At 36.3% G+C, this 14768-nt stretch overlaps 3 protein-coding genes across 6 annotated transcripts; 1 reads left to right on the forward strand and 2 right to left on the reverse strand.

Moving 5' to 3' along the window:
* Positions 1 to 29: 29 nt before the first annotated feature.
* Positions 30 to 1306, reverse strand: LOC105285514 (histone deacetylase complex subunit SAP18). The gene is made up of 4 exons (XM_011349757.3): positions 1076 to 1306; positions 854 to 960; positions 451 to 645; positions 30 to 355 (listed from the first exon to the last, which is right to left on the reverse strand). The coding sequence occupies exons 1-4, from the start codon at positions 1145 to 1147 to the stop codon at positions 262 to 264; spliced, it is 468 nt and encodes a 155-aa protein (XP_011348059.1). The 5' UTR covers positions 1148 to 1306; the 3' UTR covers positions 30 to 261.
* A 4233-nt stretch (positions 1307 to 5539) lies between these two features.
* LOC105285516 (dual serine/threonine and tyrosine protein kinase) lies at positions 5540 to 12734 on the forward strand. 3 transcript variants are annotated; one of them, XM_011349760.3, is made up of 5 exons: positions 5542 to 5727; positions 8093 to 8266; positions 8350 to 10782; positions 10891 to 11034; positions 12077 to 12734. In XM_011349760.3, the coding sequence occupies exons 2-5, from the start codon at positions 8143 to 8145 to the stop codon at positions 12127 to 12129; spliced, it is 2754 nt and encodes a 917-aa protein (XP_011348062.1). In that variant the 5' UTR covers positions 5542 to 5727; positions 8093 to 8142; the 3' UTR covers positions 12130 to 12734. The 3 variants fall into 3 exon arrangements, with proteins under 3 accessions (XP_011348060.1, XP_011348062.1, XP_019889226.1); XM_011349758.3 differs by lacking the exon at positions 12077 to 12734 and having other exon boundaries at positions 5540 to 5727; positions 10891 to 11912; XM_020033667.2 differs by lacking the exons at positions 5542 to 5727; positions 12077 to 12734 and having other exon boundaries at positions 7386 to 8266; positions 10891 to 11912.
* Positions 12735 to 13056: 322 nt separating this feature from the next.
* Positions 13057 to 14510, reverse strand: LOC105285515 (COMM domain-containing protein 7-like). 2 transcript variants are annotated; one of them, XM_026974798.1, is made up of 3 exons: positions 14116 to 14510; positions 13795 to 13894; positions 13057 to 13394 (listed from the first exon to the last, which is right to left on the reverse strand). In XM_026974798.1, the coding sequence occupies exons 2-3, from the start codon at positions 13841 to 13843 to the stop codon at positions 13219 to 13221; spliced, it is 225 nt and encodes a 74-aa protein (XP_026830599.1). In that variant the 5' UTR covers positions 13844 to 13894; positions 14116 to 14510; the 3' UTR covers positions 13057 to 13218. The 2 variants fall into 2 exon arrangements, with proteins under 2 accessions (XP_026830599.1, XP_026830598.1); XM_026974797.1 differs by having other exon boundaries at positions 13795 to 13898; positions 14116 to 14394.
* Between the last annotated feature and the right edge of the window lie 258 nt (positions 14511 to 14768).

Raw genomic sequence — 14768 nt, forward strand, 5'->3', positions numbered from 1 at the left:
ATAAAGTACTTTAAAACAAAAAATATTTATAAGTTGAAGAAACTTTATTGTTTCGTACACACATACACAAGTATTTATGAACAAAAAATGTTAACTTTGATAGAAAAGAGTCCAGAGGAAAATGAAAAGGCAATCTTACATTCTCAATACTTGTTCAAAAATAATTAGGCAGTTCTTATGGAATTGTGTAGCGTATCACACGCACATAAGATATTGCTTATAATAAAAATGTTTTTATTATAATTTTTATACGAAGTTACCCTAATACTGGCGCAAACCACCACGTCTTATTGCTGGTTGCATCATTCTGTTCGGTGGCGTTATTGATATATCCAAATAATCTCCTATAGTAAACCTGTAACCACAAAGAAATATATGTATATACAATCACCTATAAAAATTTGATATATTAAACAAACCTTTCCTTATTATTTTAAGTTTCTTGCTTACCTGGCTTGTGCAAGTGTTTTGTTATCGTCGGCACCTTTCTGCCCAGAACACGTCACGCCGATCTCACGCATACGGTAGCCGGAATTACGTAGTTCAGGAGTCACCAGTGAAAAGTCGAAATACGTGCCTTTGCTGCGAGCATCTGGATTTACTTCCTTAACTAAGCCAGTAATTTCTCGCAAAGTAGCATCCATCCTGCGTACAAAGACAATTGCGCTATTAGAAATAAGTTTTCCAAACAAGTTAGTATAGAGTTAATATTGCAAATTGTGACTGTATGATGAGGTTAACATTGAATTAGTAACAATCGCAACGTATAATTAAATTCCCACCTCATAAATTAATATAGTAAATTATTATTTATATTTTTATATATCAGTATGTGTGTTTAATGAAAGATTACCAGGTATATATCTGCAGTTCGTTAGAAGGAACGTTTCCTCTGCTGTATTCCATTATATTATGATGACGTCCAGTATTACAGAACACTCTCAGTAAAAGAGGACATGTCTAAAATACAAATGCAGCATTAATGCGTTTACATGTAATCGCAACCGACAAGGTAAAATAAAAAACCTGCAGTGGAAATTTCTAAGAGAGGTTTGTTTGTTATTGCCGTTCGTACTTTTTCTCTGTCCACCGGTTTCTCGGGGAGTTGTTTTTCGTCAACCACCATGGACTCCAATGCCGATGTCATTTCTCTTATTATGTAGCCAGAAGCAAAACAATCACACTGTTTTCAAGTACAGAGCGTCGGAGTTCCGTCGCTTTGCGCTCGCACGTCCGCACGCTTGAAAAATATGGCGAAGTTACTGAGCCAAACAGTGTCAGAGAGGTTATGTTACAGACTGTTTCCAGCGCCATTGGTTATCTCCGAAACTGACGTGAATGTAGTCTGATAACGCGCAATGGATTGGAGATTTCCATGAAGGCCGAAATAATCGCTTGATTTGATAGATGCACATGCATGCAAATAAGAGTAAAATAAGAATTATTGATATAGGATTTTAACAGAATTTATCGGACAAAATAAAATATGTAACTGATTCGTGAATACGGATCTCTGAATAAAGAATTGTCGCTTTTATTCGTAAGAAGTGATGCTTTGTACAAAATATTTCCAAAAATTAAACTTGTAAAATTTGCTTTTCGCATTTTTCTTCATTATTATTTAATAAGTTTACTTTTGTACTCCGACACGAAAATATACTATACATGGCATCTGTTTTATTATAAATTGTTCGCATATAAATTTATAAGACTTTTAAAAACTTTTAAACTTTTTAAAAATCATTAAAAGTTTGTAGAAATATATACAAGATAGTTTATTTTTATATAACGCAATTCACGATTTTTCCCAAATCGTGAAATTTCTTAAAAATAATCATCTTCGAAATTGTTGGAACAAATGAATAAATTCATATTCCGCAAAGTGATGCTTTCATAAAATTGTCAATGATTCATTGTCTCTCTTTCCCGTTCTTCTTGTATCTGCGCAAGAATGACTGGGAAGAAAACGATTGTTACACAAAGCGGCGAGACACAATCGCGTTTTCGCGTTCGTCTGACTCGCTGCGGTGCAAATTTGCGTCAGCTCGCGCGCGCCATGTCTTTTATTTTTTCCTTGACATTATTTGCGATTACGATTATCGCGTATCGGCCAATTTAAAGAGACGAAAGGAAGCTTAATAGAGCGCGAAGATTAGCGGTAGGTTTAACTCCTAAAATGCACGAACTCGTACGCCGTTGCGCGTCATTATCTGCAAATGGGGGAGCCTTGTTTATACTTTCTGTGCGTATGCTTTAATCGCAATAAATGACATTACATGTACGTACAATAGGACAGTGTATATATAACTGCAAAGATGCAGGGCAAAGATCTATTGACGTACACTCTTGCGAATTTTTACGAATAATATATTGATGCATGTAATTAACCCAGCAAACAGTCATATAACAATGATACTGCCATAATATAACAGAATGTAACACGCGATATAACATGTTCGTTACATGTAACGTATATGTTAGTTGTAATTTCCCACTCAAACGAAATTGCAGTAATATAACAATAATATAACGTGTTACTAAAATGTTATTTAAATGTTATATAAATGGAATATAATTATTCTTTCTTCCTCTTTCTACAACTACTACTAGGTTTGTGTTTAATTTATTTTCCTAAACGTTATGCAGAAGTTAGTACTTTGCTCTTATTTATTATTCGTTCAAAAATGTACCACTTCATCGTAGAAAGGGACTTACGATACAAGTTGTGCCCTGCCGTGATCACCGTTCCTATACAGGGTGGCCCATTTTAATTTATACAGTCGATTTTTTAAAAAACTAAAAGAGATACGAAAAAATGTTTCAGACAGACATGTCACGATTTCGAGGGGGACATAAGATGATACCATTGGTTTGACCTTGAATAGTCGTTTGAAGGTCACGCGAAGATCACCTTCAATTTCTTAAATTGAAACCCCAACTTTTTATTGCAGATTCTTATTCTCCATCGAAAAGTAAGTAACTTTTGTCTGAAACATTTTTCCGAAAAATGTCATCTTATGTCCTTAAAATGATCTTCAAGATGAGTTTTGAGGACATTTTAAGGACATAAGATGACATTTTTCGGAAAAATGTTTCAGACAAAAGTTACTTACTTTTCGATGGAGAATAAGAATCTGCAATAAAAAGTTGGGGTTTCAATTTAAGAAATTGAAGGTGATCTTCGCGTGACCTTCAAACGACTATTCAAGGTCAAACCAATGGTATCATCTTATGTCCCCCTCGAAATCGTGACATGTCTGTCTGAAACATTTTTTCGTATCTCTTTTAGTTTTTTAAAAAATCGACTGTATAAATTAAAATGGGCCACCCTGTATATATTTTGTATTATATTTTGCATGCGAGAAACGAAGCCATCTACCGGACAACTCGACATCTGAATGTTAAAAATGATATATAACATAGACATAATATGCAAATATTACAGTTATATAATATCGCATATTTCAGTTATATTACTGTTATATTATTATAACCAATGTATAACAGAGCAATATAACAGTTTTATAACGCAGTTATATTGCAGTTACAAAGTAAATTATGCAACCTCAACATTAATAACATATAACAGTTGTTATGTTACGTGTTACTTCTGCGTTATATAATAGTTATATTTTGTGTTTGCTGGGAAGCTGCATCAATTTATCCATAAATAGATATCAACACAGTGATAGCAGTAGTAGCAAGGCAAAGTCGAAACGATATGGTATTTTCAGACTATCAGGCGATTCATTTGTTCTTATAACGAGATAGTTCTTATAACTTTCTAGATATTAAAATATAGCTATTCGACGATTGGCTAACGCATATCTCAAGATCACATTTAAGATCGGATCTTAATATATAAAAACAGATTGTAGATATACCGGCCTTTGCTCTGTATCCATATGATATGATACTCTGAAAATATCACGTCGAAAATATATCGTATCAGATGATAAATAGAAAGCGAAGTTCGAAAGTTCGCAAATTCATTCGTGATGAGAACGTTATTAATGAACATTGCACGAAAAATTGCCATAGCCATTAAAACCTTAAAGTATACATGAATTCTTATATCTTTACATGTAATATATTACGCGTGCTACGTTAAACTGAAAATCAACATATAAATTATTCAATCTCTGACGGAAATGTTCGAAATACGTAATAGAAAGGAGCGAACAAAAACTGCAATCATGAAACTGTAACACAGTAGTTCATTCCGAATAACGCAGTATCTCGTGCACAACCATACTAAATCTTTACGGCTAAATATACAGGGTGTTTCCTCTAACTGTAGCACTTAGAATATCTCTGCTTCCTTTGATGATATGAAAAAAGTCGAAGGACGAGAATTGTTCGATTCAAAGAGACTAGTACTCTGGTAAGAAAATTATTTTTTTAATGTGACCTTTCACAAGATATCAAGGTCATGAACATTTTTTTAAATGGGATGGTATATTTTCCTTAACGAAATGATGTAGCTTGTAAAAAAACAAATTCAACCATACAGAATATGTTGACCTTCAAATGACTTTGAACTACAAAAATCACGTTTAGGAAAAGAAACTCTATTTATTGTATGTATAACTACAAAGATATACCTTTTTTACAAATGTTCCAAATGATCACCGTTTACTTCGATACACTTTCGAATTCGATGAATAAACGATTGTTTTACGTTTTTGAGAGATTCCGGAGTAATTGCGGTGCACGCACGCTGAATTCTTTCTCGCATATCTTCAGGTGTTGTCGGAATATCGCGATAAACTTCATTTTTTAGGTGTCCCCAAAGAAAAAATCAAGAGGCGTAAGATCTGGTGATCGAGCCGGCCAAGAATTCTTCCACCACGTCCAATCCAGCGATCAGGAAATGATTCGTTGAGTATGTTCCGTGCGAATGAAGGTGAACATATTCTGTATGGTTGAATTTGTTTTTTTACAAGCTACATCATTTCGTTAAGGAAAATATACCAACCCATTTAAAAAAATGTTCATGACCTTGATATCTTGTGAAAGGTCACATTAAAAAAATAATTTTCTTACCAGAGTACTAGTCTCTTTGAATCGAACAATTTTCGTCCTTTGACTTTTTTCATATCATCAAAGGAAGCAGAGATATTCTAAGTGCTACAGTTAGAGGAAACACCCCGTATACAGAAAAATCTGTTTTAAACGCTAACTAATGCCCGTTGGTGCAAACAGAAATTTTAACCTGAAGTTTCGGTTATTGGACAACTGCATCCGGCAACCGCGTCGAGGCTGGCAAAATAGCAACGCACAACGTTACATCTTTGTTCCGTTCTCTCTCTTTTGTTCCTCGCAAGATCATCGTCAATCTAGTCTTTTATAATTAGCGTCCATCGCAAATCTCCGCGAAAAAGAAACACTGTTCTGCTTCTGTGATAAGGGCGCAAACGGTGTGCGCGCTAAGGAAACTCAAGTGTGGGTGAGCCTTATCACGCGGCTCGCTACGTTTCCACGTGAGGGACAGAGAGCGCGTCGCGTCGCGCTCGCGCGGTGGCGCGTCTCCGACTTTATCTTCCTTCGGTTGGGTCAGTCAGCGGCATGCGCTCACGACGTGCGCGCGTGCGTGCGATGTGTGGTTACTCCGCGTGAGCCGATTCTCCAGGTTTGCGCTCGAACGGTCCAGCAGCTGACCCGACGGTCGGACCCTGTTCGACCCCTCGCGCTCACACGGCTATGGTCGCGGAAGATCCCGTCCTGGTGAGCAAATTTCCCTCGTGTCAACGACTTCGCCGCTAGTCCGCCATTTAGCCGCTTTCACGCGCGGCTCGCCGATTGATAGCAAAACAATGCCACGCTCTCTCGTACACTTTCGATGCCCGGTCGCGAAGAGAACGAAGCGCGGGTTGGATGGGCGCGAGATGGTGGCTCGGCTCGGCTTGGATGAGCTCTCGCGTTTCGATCCGCCGTTATCTGTTAGGAAGACGCGGGACACTGATGCACGACCGATTTTTAATCGCTCCTGTTGACACTACGCTGCACGGGCTGTACTATTCTTGAATGTGATTCAGTCTCTTAATATATGTTGTTTATATCTAAGGTTTGTGCGTCCTCATGTACTGTTGAGTGGCTGATTCTGATTGATAATGAAGATGGAAAATTTGCATGTTTACTGCTACACGTATAATCTATTTTAAAGCTTAAATGTACTGTCTTGAATGTGAGTGCTTGAAATAGTCTCACTTAGAGATGTATCATAAGAGACGGAATATTTCTTTTGTTAATTTACTAATCGCTGCACGGGCTGTACTATTCTTGGGTGTGATTCAGTCTCTTAATATATGTCGTTTATATCTGTAGTTTGTGCGTCCTCATGTACTGTTGAGTGGCTGATTCTGATTGATAATGAAGATGGAAAATTTGCATGTTTACTGCTACACGTATAACCTATTTTAAAGCTTAAATGTACTGTCTTAAATGTGAGTGCTTGAAATAGTCTCACTTAGAGATGTATCATAAGAGACGGAATATTTCTTTTGTTAATTTACTAATCACTGCATGGGCTGTACTGTTCTTGGATGTGATTCAGTCTCTTAATATATGTCGTTTATATCTAAGGTTTGTGCGTCCTCACATGTACTGTTGAGTGGCTGATTCTGATTGATAATGAAGATGGAAAATTTGCATGTTTACTGCTACACGTATAACCTATTTTAAAGCTTAAATGTACTGTCTTAAATGTGAGTGCTTGAAATAGTCTCACTTAGAGATGTATCATAAGAGACGGAATATTTCTTTTGTTAATTTACTAATCACTGCATGGGCTGTACTATTCTTGGGTGTGATTCAGTCTCTTAATATATGTTGTTTATATCTAAGGTTTGTGCGTCCTCACATGTACTGTTGAGTGGCTGATTCTGATTGATAATGAAGATGGAAAATTTGCATGTTTACTGCTACACGTATAACCTATTTTAAAGCTTAAATGTACTGTCTTGAATGTGAGTGCTTGAAATAGTCTCACTTAGAGATGTATCATAAGAGACGGAATATTTCTTTTGTTAATTTACTAATCGCTGCACGGGCTGTACTGTTCTTGGGTGTGATTCAGTCTCTTAATATATGTCGTTTATATCTAAGGTTTGTGCGTCCTCACATGTACTGTTGAGTGGCTGATTCTGATTGATAATGAAGATGGAAAATTTGCATGTTTACTGCTACACGTATAACCTATTTTAAAGCTTAAATGTACTGTCTTAATGTGAGTGCTTGAAATAGTCTCACTTAGAGATGTATCATAAGAGACGGAATATTTCTTTTGTTATTTACTAATCGCTGCACGGGCTGTACTGTTCTTGGTGTGATTCAGTCTCTTAATATATGTTGTTTATATCTAAGGTTTGTGCGTCCTCAATGTACTGTTGAGTGGCTGATTCTGATTGATAATGAAGATGGAAAATTTGCATGTTTACTGCTACACGTATAACCTATTTTAAAGCTTAAATGTACTGTCTTAAATGTGAGTGCTTGAAATAGTCTCACTTAGAGATGTATCATAAGAGACGGAATATTTCTTTTGTTCATTTACTAATCGCTGCACGGGCTGTACTGTTCTTGAATGTGATTCAGTCTCTTAATATATGTTGTTTATATCTAAGGTTTGTGCGTCCTCATGTACTGTTGAGTGGCTGATTCTGATTGATAATGAAGATGGAAAATTTGCATGTTTACTGCTACACGTATAACCTATTTTAAAGCTTAAATGTACTGTCTTAAATGTGAGTGCTTGAAATAGTCTCACTTAGAGATGTATCATAAGAGACGGAATATTTCTTTTGTTCATTTACTAATCGCTGCACGGGCTGTACTGTTCTTGAATGTGATTCAGTCTCTTAATATATGTCGTTTATATCTAAGGTTTGTGCGTCCTCATGTACTGTTGAGTGGCTGATTCTGATTGATAATGAAGATGGAAAATTTGCATGTTTACTGCTACACGTATAACCTATTTTAAAGCTTAAATGTACTGTCTTAAATATGAGTGCTTGAAATAGTCTCACTTAGAGATATAGCATAAGAGACGGAATATTTCTTTTGTTAATTTACTAATCATTGATGTTGATAGGGCGTGACCATTTTGTGGAACACGTATATGACTAAAGTAAAGTGAGAAAAATGGTAAGCAAATTGCCACACGAATTCAGGAAGTATCAGCGGAACAGGACTCAGCTACGTCACATACTGGAGGAGACGCAACGTACACTGGAGGTGATCAATCTCGAGAACTTCTTCCCTGGAGGTAATTCCACTTTCGCAATCTGGAATTGAAATATATTTTTATTATTATCGCCTGTTAAATACTGATACAAACATTTCTTACAGAGAATATTATTGAGGAGTTGCTGCCTCCTTTGACCTTGGGTAAAGTGACACACATTCTCGATAAATCTCCTGCAATTGTCGTCTTCGGACAGGACAACAAAGCTAAAGCCTCGCTAGTCAATAATTTACTCTCCGCTGATATCTTACCGTTGTCCAATGATTCATGGAGATGGGTGAAGCTCACTTACGGTCATACGAATCATGTCAGTCTTACATTAGGTTTGGAATACGAAGTAGTCGAACGATTACAGGCAAACGAGCAAACATGGAGCACGCTCCCTATCGAAGATCTAGCAATGTCACTAAGCGAAGATATCAACTGTCCAACGGTGCTCGAAGTGAAGTTGGATCAAGCGGTATTGAAAGAGGGTGTTCAAATATTTGTTGTCCCTAACGACGGCGTAGTGAAGATCCTCGCTAAAGGTTCACTGGGAATTTTGCCGATATTCCTTTACGCTCTCGGCGAGCAACCACTGACTGAGAAAAATTTGGAAGAGTTGAGGGACCTGAAAGATACTTATCCGTACAATCCGATCTTATTCATATCGTCGCTGGCGAATATTTCGCTGGACGGCACGGACGCCGAGTTAACTGAATCTGAGCAACACAGTCTGCAGAGTCGAGTAGAAGTGTCACGGGAATCGAAAAGCGACGATAGTATTAACATTGACAAAATGAATTCACTCGGTCTGACCTGGCTGGATCAATTGAGCAGCCTCGGATTTCTCGGCATGGAGGAATCCGTGGAGGTTCACCGATTAACGTGGCTCGTCGGCGACCAATACGTCAATAAAAACTCGAGCGACCTAGTGGATTCATGCAAGAAAACCGACCGCATTTTACACTTTACGCGTGGCTGCTTGCAAAGCTATCTGATCAACGCCAGCACTTATTTGAACGAGATACACACGACCAGTCTACGTAAATTTATTTTAAGCGCATTTGACATGGCACGGAAAATACAGATCACCCCTAGAAGAATACAATATGCCCAACAAAAAGAAAACGAACTTTATGCTAGTCTAATGAAGGTTGTTAATGAGCAGCAGGTGCAGTTAACCGAGTTAATACAGTGTATTATCCAGGAGATGAAGGACGGTATATCGGAATCCACCAGTGATATTGATAACCAGTACCAAACTGTTCCTTCCAACGATGACGAACAAACCGAGTGGACGGTTACTGTCCGCGTCGCGACGTCGGAGGTCCAGCGATTCGTGTTGGGCCGTTTGGGCGAGAAAGTCGCAAAGGAGCTCGTCAATTCTGTCAATTGTCTTCGAGAGACGTTTATCGGGACTCTTCAACGCTGTCTAGTGAGCCTCGAAAAAACTTACGACTACGACAGCAGCCTGTTGGCCAGCGACGCTCTAAAGCAAATACTCTCCGCGGCGTACAACGTGGAGTTGCATAATTCATCGCCGTCCTTGGTGCACTCATTCCTGGAACGATTGAGACAGCTTTTCAAATCATTACCGCTACCGTGGACACCCACTCCGACACTGGACGCGGCTTGGAGGAAGAAGATCACCATCGATATCCTGAACTCGTTGTCGGCGGCGAGACTGGCGAAGGCGATTTCCGCGCAGTTTAGAGACAAGCTGAGGTCATCGCACGATGCTTTCCAAACTGCGCTGAGATCCTTGGAGAATTATTACTCGGGAAAGTTGGAGAGGACTGAGGAACAGAGAATAGCCATACGGAAATATCACGCGCCCAAGTTGGCCAAACTCGCGCTCGAATCGACGTCGATGGTGGATGCAATCCGTTTTGGGATCCCCCATTGCGGCAAGGAGATTGGCAGGGGACAGTACGGCGTGGTATTTGCCTGTGACGGCTGGGGCGGCGCGCCGGGACCGTGCGCGGTAAAATCCGTTGTTCCACCGGACGAGAGACATTGGAACGATCTCGCTATGGAAGTTTACTATACTAGATCGATACCGGATCACAAAAGAATAGTGAAGCTTCGTGGATCGGTCATAGACCAATCGTACGGCGGGGGATATGGATTGGGCGCTGCGGTCCTCTTGATTACTGACCGGCTGAGCCGCGACCTGTATTGCGGCATACATGCCGGTCTCTCGTGGCTGGAACGTATACAAATAGCCATAGACGTCCTCGAGGGAATACGCTACCTTCATTCGCAAGGCCTGGTCCATCGAGATATCAAACTGAAGAACGTTTTACTCGATATAGAGAACAGGGCCAAGTTAACGGATCTCGGATTCTGCATTACCGAAGCTATGATGTCGGGGAGTATCGTGGGCACTCCTATCCACATGGCACCGGAACTCCTGTCTGGTCACTATGACAGCAGTGTCGATGTTTATGCCTTTGGTATCTTGTTCTGGTACATATGTGCTGGTAAGGTACGATTACCATACGCATTTGAACAATTTCATAACAAGGAGCAATTATGGACCAGCGTACGAAAAGGTAATTCTTCAAAAATATCTTTTAACAGCATTTTATAGAATTATATAATTGTTTACAAAAAATCTTTGCAATAGCGAAAAAACTTATAAAGAACAAATTTGATGTTAGGTCTCAGGCCTGAAAGACTACCATACTTTGACGAAGAGTGCTGGACGCTAATGGAGCTGTGCTGGTCTGGCGAGCCGTCCAAACGTCCATTGCTGGGTGCAATTCAACCGGTATTAGAGTTGATCCAACAAAAGGCAGAAAGAGGCAAGTCCTTAGAACAACTCGACGCACTGAAACTACAAGAGACTTCATCATCCGAACAAATAAATCCTGTACTAGCATTAGCAGAACCTAATAATCAAAGAGGTGCTGCACTTAGTCCGCTTCTCCCTAGACGCAAGATTCTTAGAATCATGAAACCTGTTGCACCTTTTCACACGACCAAATTTTACCAAACAGGCGTCTTCTCTAACATGTTCGTTCAAATGCGAGAGTTTTAGGTTGTCGGAGAGACAGGTGTCGTACTTTACACTGTTAAATGTAGCTTTTACCGTTATATTTATTGCTTGGAATGCGCTTAATATACGGCTCATACATTCTCACATCCGTTGATTCCACGATGTTACTCAATAGTATTTTCACAGCACAGTATTACAGTGATCAGCTTTATGCATTTAAGTTACAAGTTTTTACAGTTTTTATCACTCTTTTGTTGGGTATAGTGTATCGTTTCATTCTCCTTTTTTATAAAGTCCCACAGACAAGTCTCATATAAGATTTAACAAGGCTTATTAATACAAGATGATTGGGCCGAAGTCATTCCATGATGTATATCAAATGAAATCAACATATATTTTGTAGATTATAATTCTTAAATACAGTTGTGTGAAACTTTTGCAAACTTTATTGTAGATATGTATAAGCATCTTATGATATATAAATATTTTTGTTACTTTTTACCAAGTTTTCTTTTTTTATATAAAAACATATTTATTGCTGTAAAGTATAACCATTTTAATTGTTAACTTCTTGATTGTCCCTAATTGTGACGACTGCATGACTCTTGTTAGACTGGGAAATATGAATGGTTAACCATGAATTGTAATATTGTTGAAGAATAAATAAAGTTTCTCACTTTCATATTTTACTGTTGACACATACCCACTCTTCGCCTTTTATAAATAAAACCTGTCACACCTATATATCTACACAAAATCTGTAAATATGTGTATACATATATTTATTATTTAGCGAATGTTTGAACACTTGTATTTTAATGGTAAAATTTATTTTATATTGCTTTCAGATCATACGTTCTTCACAGAGAACCTGCATGAAAATTTGGGCGGATATCGATAATACAATTGTCCATGTCACAATGGAACATAATAATAACTTGTACGATATTTTTAAAACTCGCTTAACAATTTGAAGATCATGCATGGAATAGATTAGTCAATGAATGACATAAATGTATACTCTATCTATATATATTTTTCTAAAAAAACGGAGGAGTAATGATCTCTAAAGGTATGAAAAAACTATTACTTATGATCTTAATTATCTTTTTATAATTTTATGTTTAAAATTAAGACGATGATTCTATTTATTCCTTTTAATTGAAAACTCATGCTGGAGTATAAAAGAATATTTTAAGATATTTATGGACATTAGATACAGGAGCATTAGTAATATATATTGTTAATGTTTGTAATGATCCATGACTAACGTGTACACATTTTACCATTTGAAAAGAAATGTTTTGTGAAATGTAACATAAAAATCTAATGATAATAAGACGTATCCCGATTGAGAAATTATTTGATTCTCTTGTAAAGAGTTCTTACATTTTCAGCTATTTAATTATTTATTACAAATATCTCTGTAAATAAGATTACAAACCAGATAATATAATCTGTCAGAATATCTTTTTTAATAAAATAAAATATAAGACCACGTAACACTCAATTTGATCAATGTTATTTTATTCTTAATCATGGAAAATGACAATCGAGAAAAATATAGTAACAATTATCACATTAACAAAATTTAATGAAAGATATTCTGATAGGAAGATAAATTTAGAAAATCCATACATAATATTGAGTTTTTTTATCAATGTATAACAATACTGTAATATTTTAATGATTAAACCGAGCCATACAATGTGGATTATGGATAATGGATTAATGGATTCTAACGGATGTTATTGTACAGATTATAATGCGAACATTATCTACCAAAAGCATCAGTGATTTCGTTAGAAATAAGTCAATCTTTTATTTATAAGATGAAGAATTGTTTTTATTTCAAGTAATGTAAGACTATAGAATTAAAAAAGTTTTCAAGGATAATTGTATGATTTGTCAGTGTAGTATACCTGAATGATAATTAAATATAATATTTTAATGCACGTATATATATATATATATATATATATATATATATTTACAATAACAGATCAAGATTACATTTTGCTTTTTCCAAGTCGTGCAAGAATTTATAAAATTGTGCTATTGTCATTTCGGTGAATACATTCTTGATTTTACCATCATTATCGAGACTTAATTTAAGTTGCAGAAATGACTTTGCTACATTGTCAGAGTCATTGCTTGCTGCAGTCACTATAAAAAAAAATAATATAATAATATAATTATCATTAAACATGTAAATCTATAAAAGAAGTATGTCTCATTATTATTAAATTCATTATTATAATATTTATTGTTAGGTAACATGCAGCATAAATGCAACTTGGACTTTGATCGTTAATGTTTAGATATGTCAAATCCAAGTAAGGTTCAAAATATAAACAACTTGTGTACATATACTATTTTTATATTACTACAATAAACATAAATAAATGAAAAATAAAATATTTCATATACTTGCTTTCATTTAAGAAAATGAAAGTATTTGTTTTCTACTTGAAGTTAGTTGTAGAATTCAAATATTTAAAAATACAATGTAACAAACGTCAATATCGATCGCAACGCTTTTAGTATTTAAATTAAATCGTCTCACCTCCAAATCTCCATGACACATCAAGTATCTTACTGATATCCTTTTCCATTTTCTGGAATTAGACGTTTTGCGACATGATCAACTCTCGCTTTTAAGCAAACTTCCTAGGTTAGAAAAGGTTAAATTAGCTTAAAACTCGGACTTAAATTTCAGAAAAGAACACAACTACTATATTATTGCTGACTATATTTTAACTACTATATAATTTAGATGTTAGAGAAAAATAGTCTTTTTTAACAAAAACATAAATCAAAAAGTATGAACCGAACGCATGCATGAATCACACTAAGCACAAATGATAGATTCCAAAACGAGTATTACAGTTCAGTATTCACGCAGATGTATAATAATGCAACTTCTTGTTTAGTAATTAAAACTCGCTCTTGAATCGTTGCTGGAAAATACAGTTTCAACTGATCAAGTGTCAAGTTGTACCACTAGTTCTTCTTTCAGATTAGACAGACAGTATCTGTAGTTTATTCTTATTCCACCAGGGGCTCTGCTGTCACTCCTGTTAATCCTAGGGTCTTTCAGACCAGGGCATCTATCACGTAACTTTTTCCCTAGGATGGAAAATGAAAATTTCACGTGAACTTTTACGTTATGATTTGCTGCTGAGATGAAGAAATTTTCATTTTTCATTTTCCATCCTAGGGGAAAACTGCAAATTGCGTTGAAATAACTATTATAACAGATAATTCTGAACATGTTGACAGATGAGTATTGATATAATTATATAAAATAAAATAAAATAAAATAAAATATAAAATAAAATATGATGCCCAGGGCATCTATCACGTAACTTTTCCCCCAGGATGGAAAATGAAAAATGAAAATTTCGCGTGAACTTTTACGTTATGATTTGCTGCTGAGATGAAGAAATTTTCATTTTTCATTTTCCATCCTAGGGGAAAACTGCAAATTGCGTTGAAATAACTATTATAACAGATAATTTTGAACATGTTGACAGATGA

Source organism: Ooceraea biroi, chromosome 14 (assembly GCF_003672135.1).
Source record: "Ooceraea biroi isolate clonal line C1 chromosome 14, Obir_v5.4, whole genome shotgun sequence".
Lineage (NCBI taxonomy): Eukaryota > Metazoa > Arthropoda > Insecta > Hymenoptera > Formicidae > Ooceraea > Ooceraea biroi.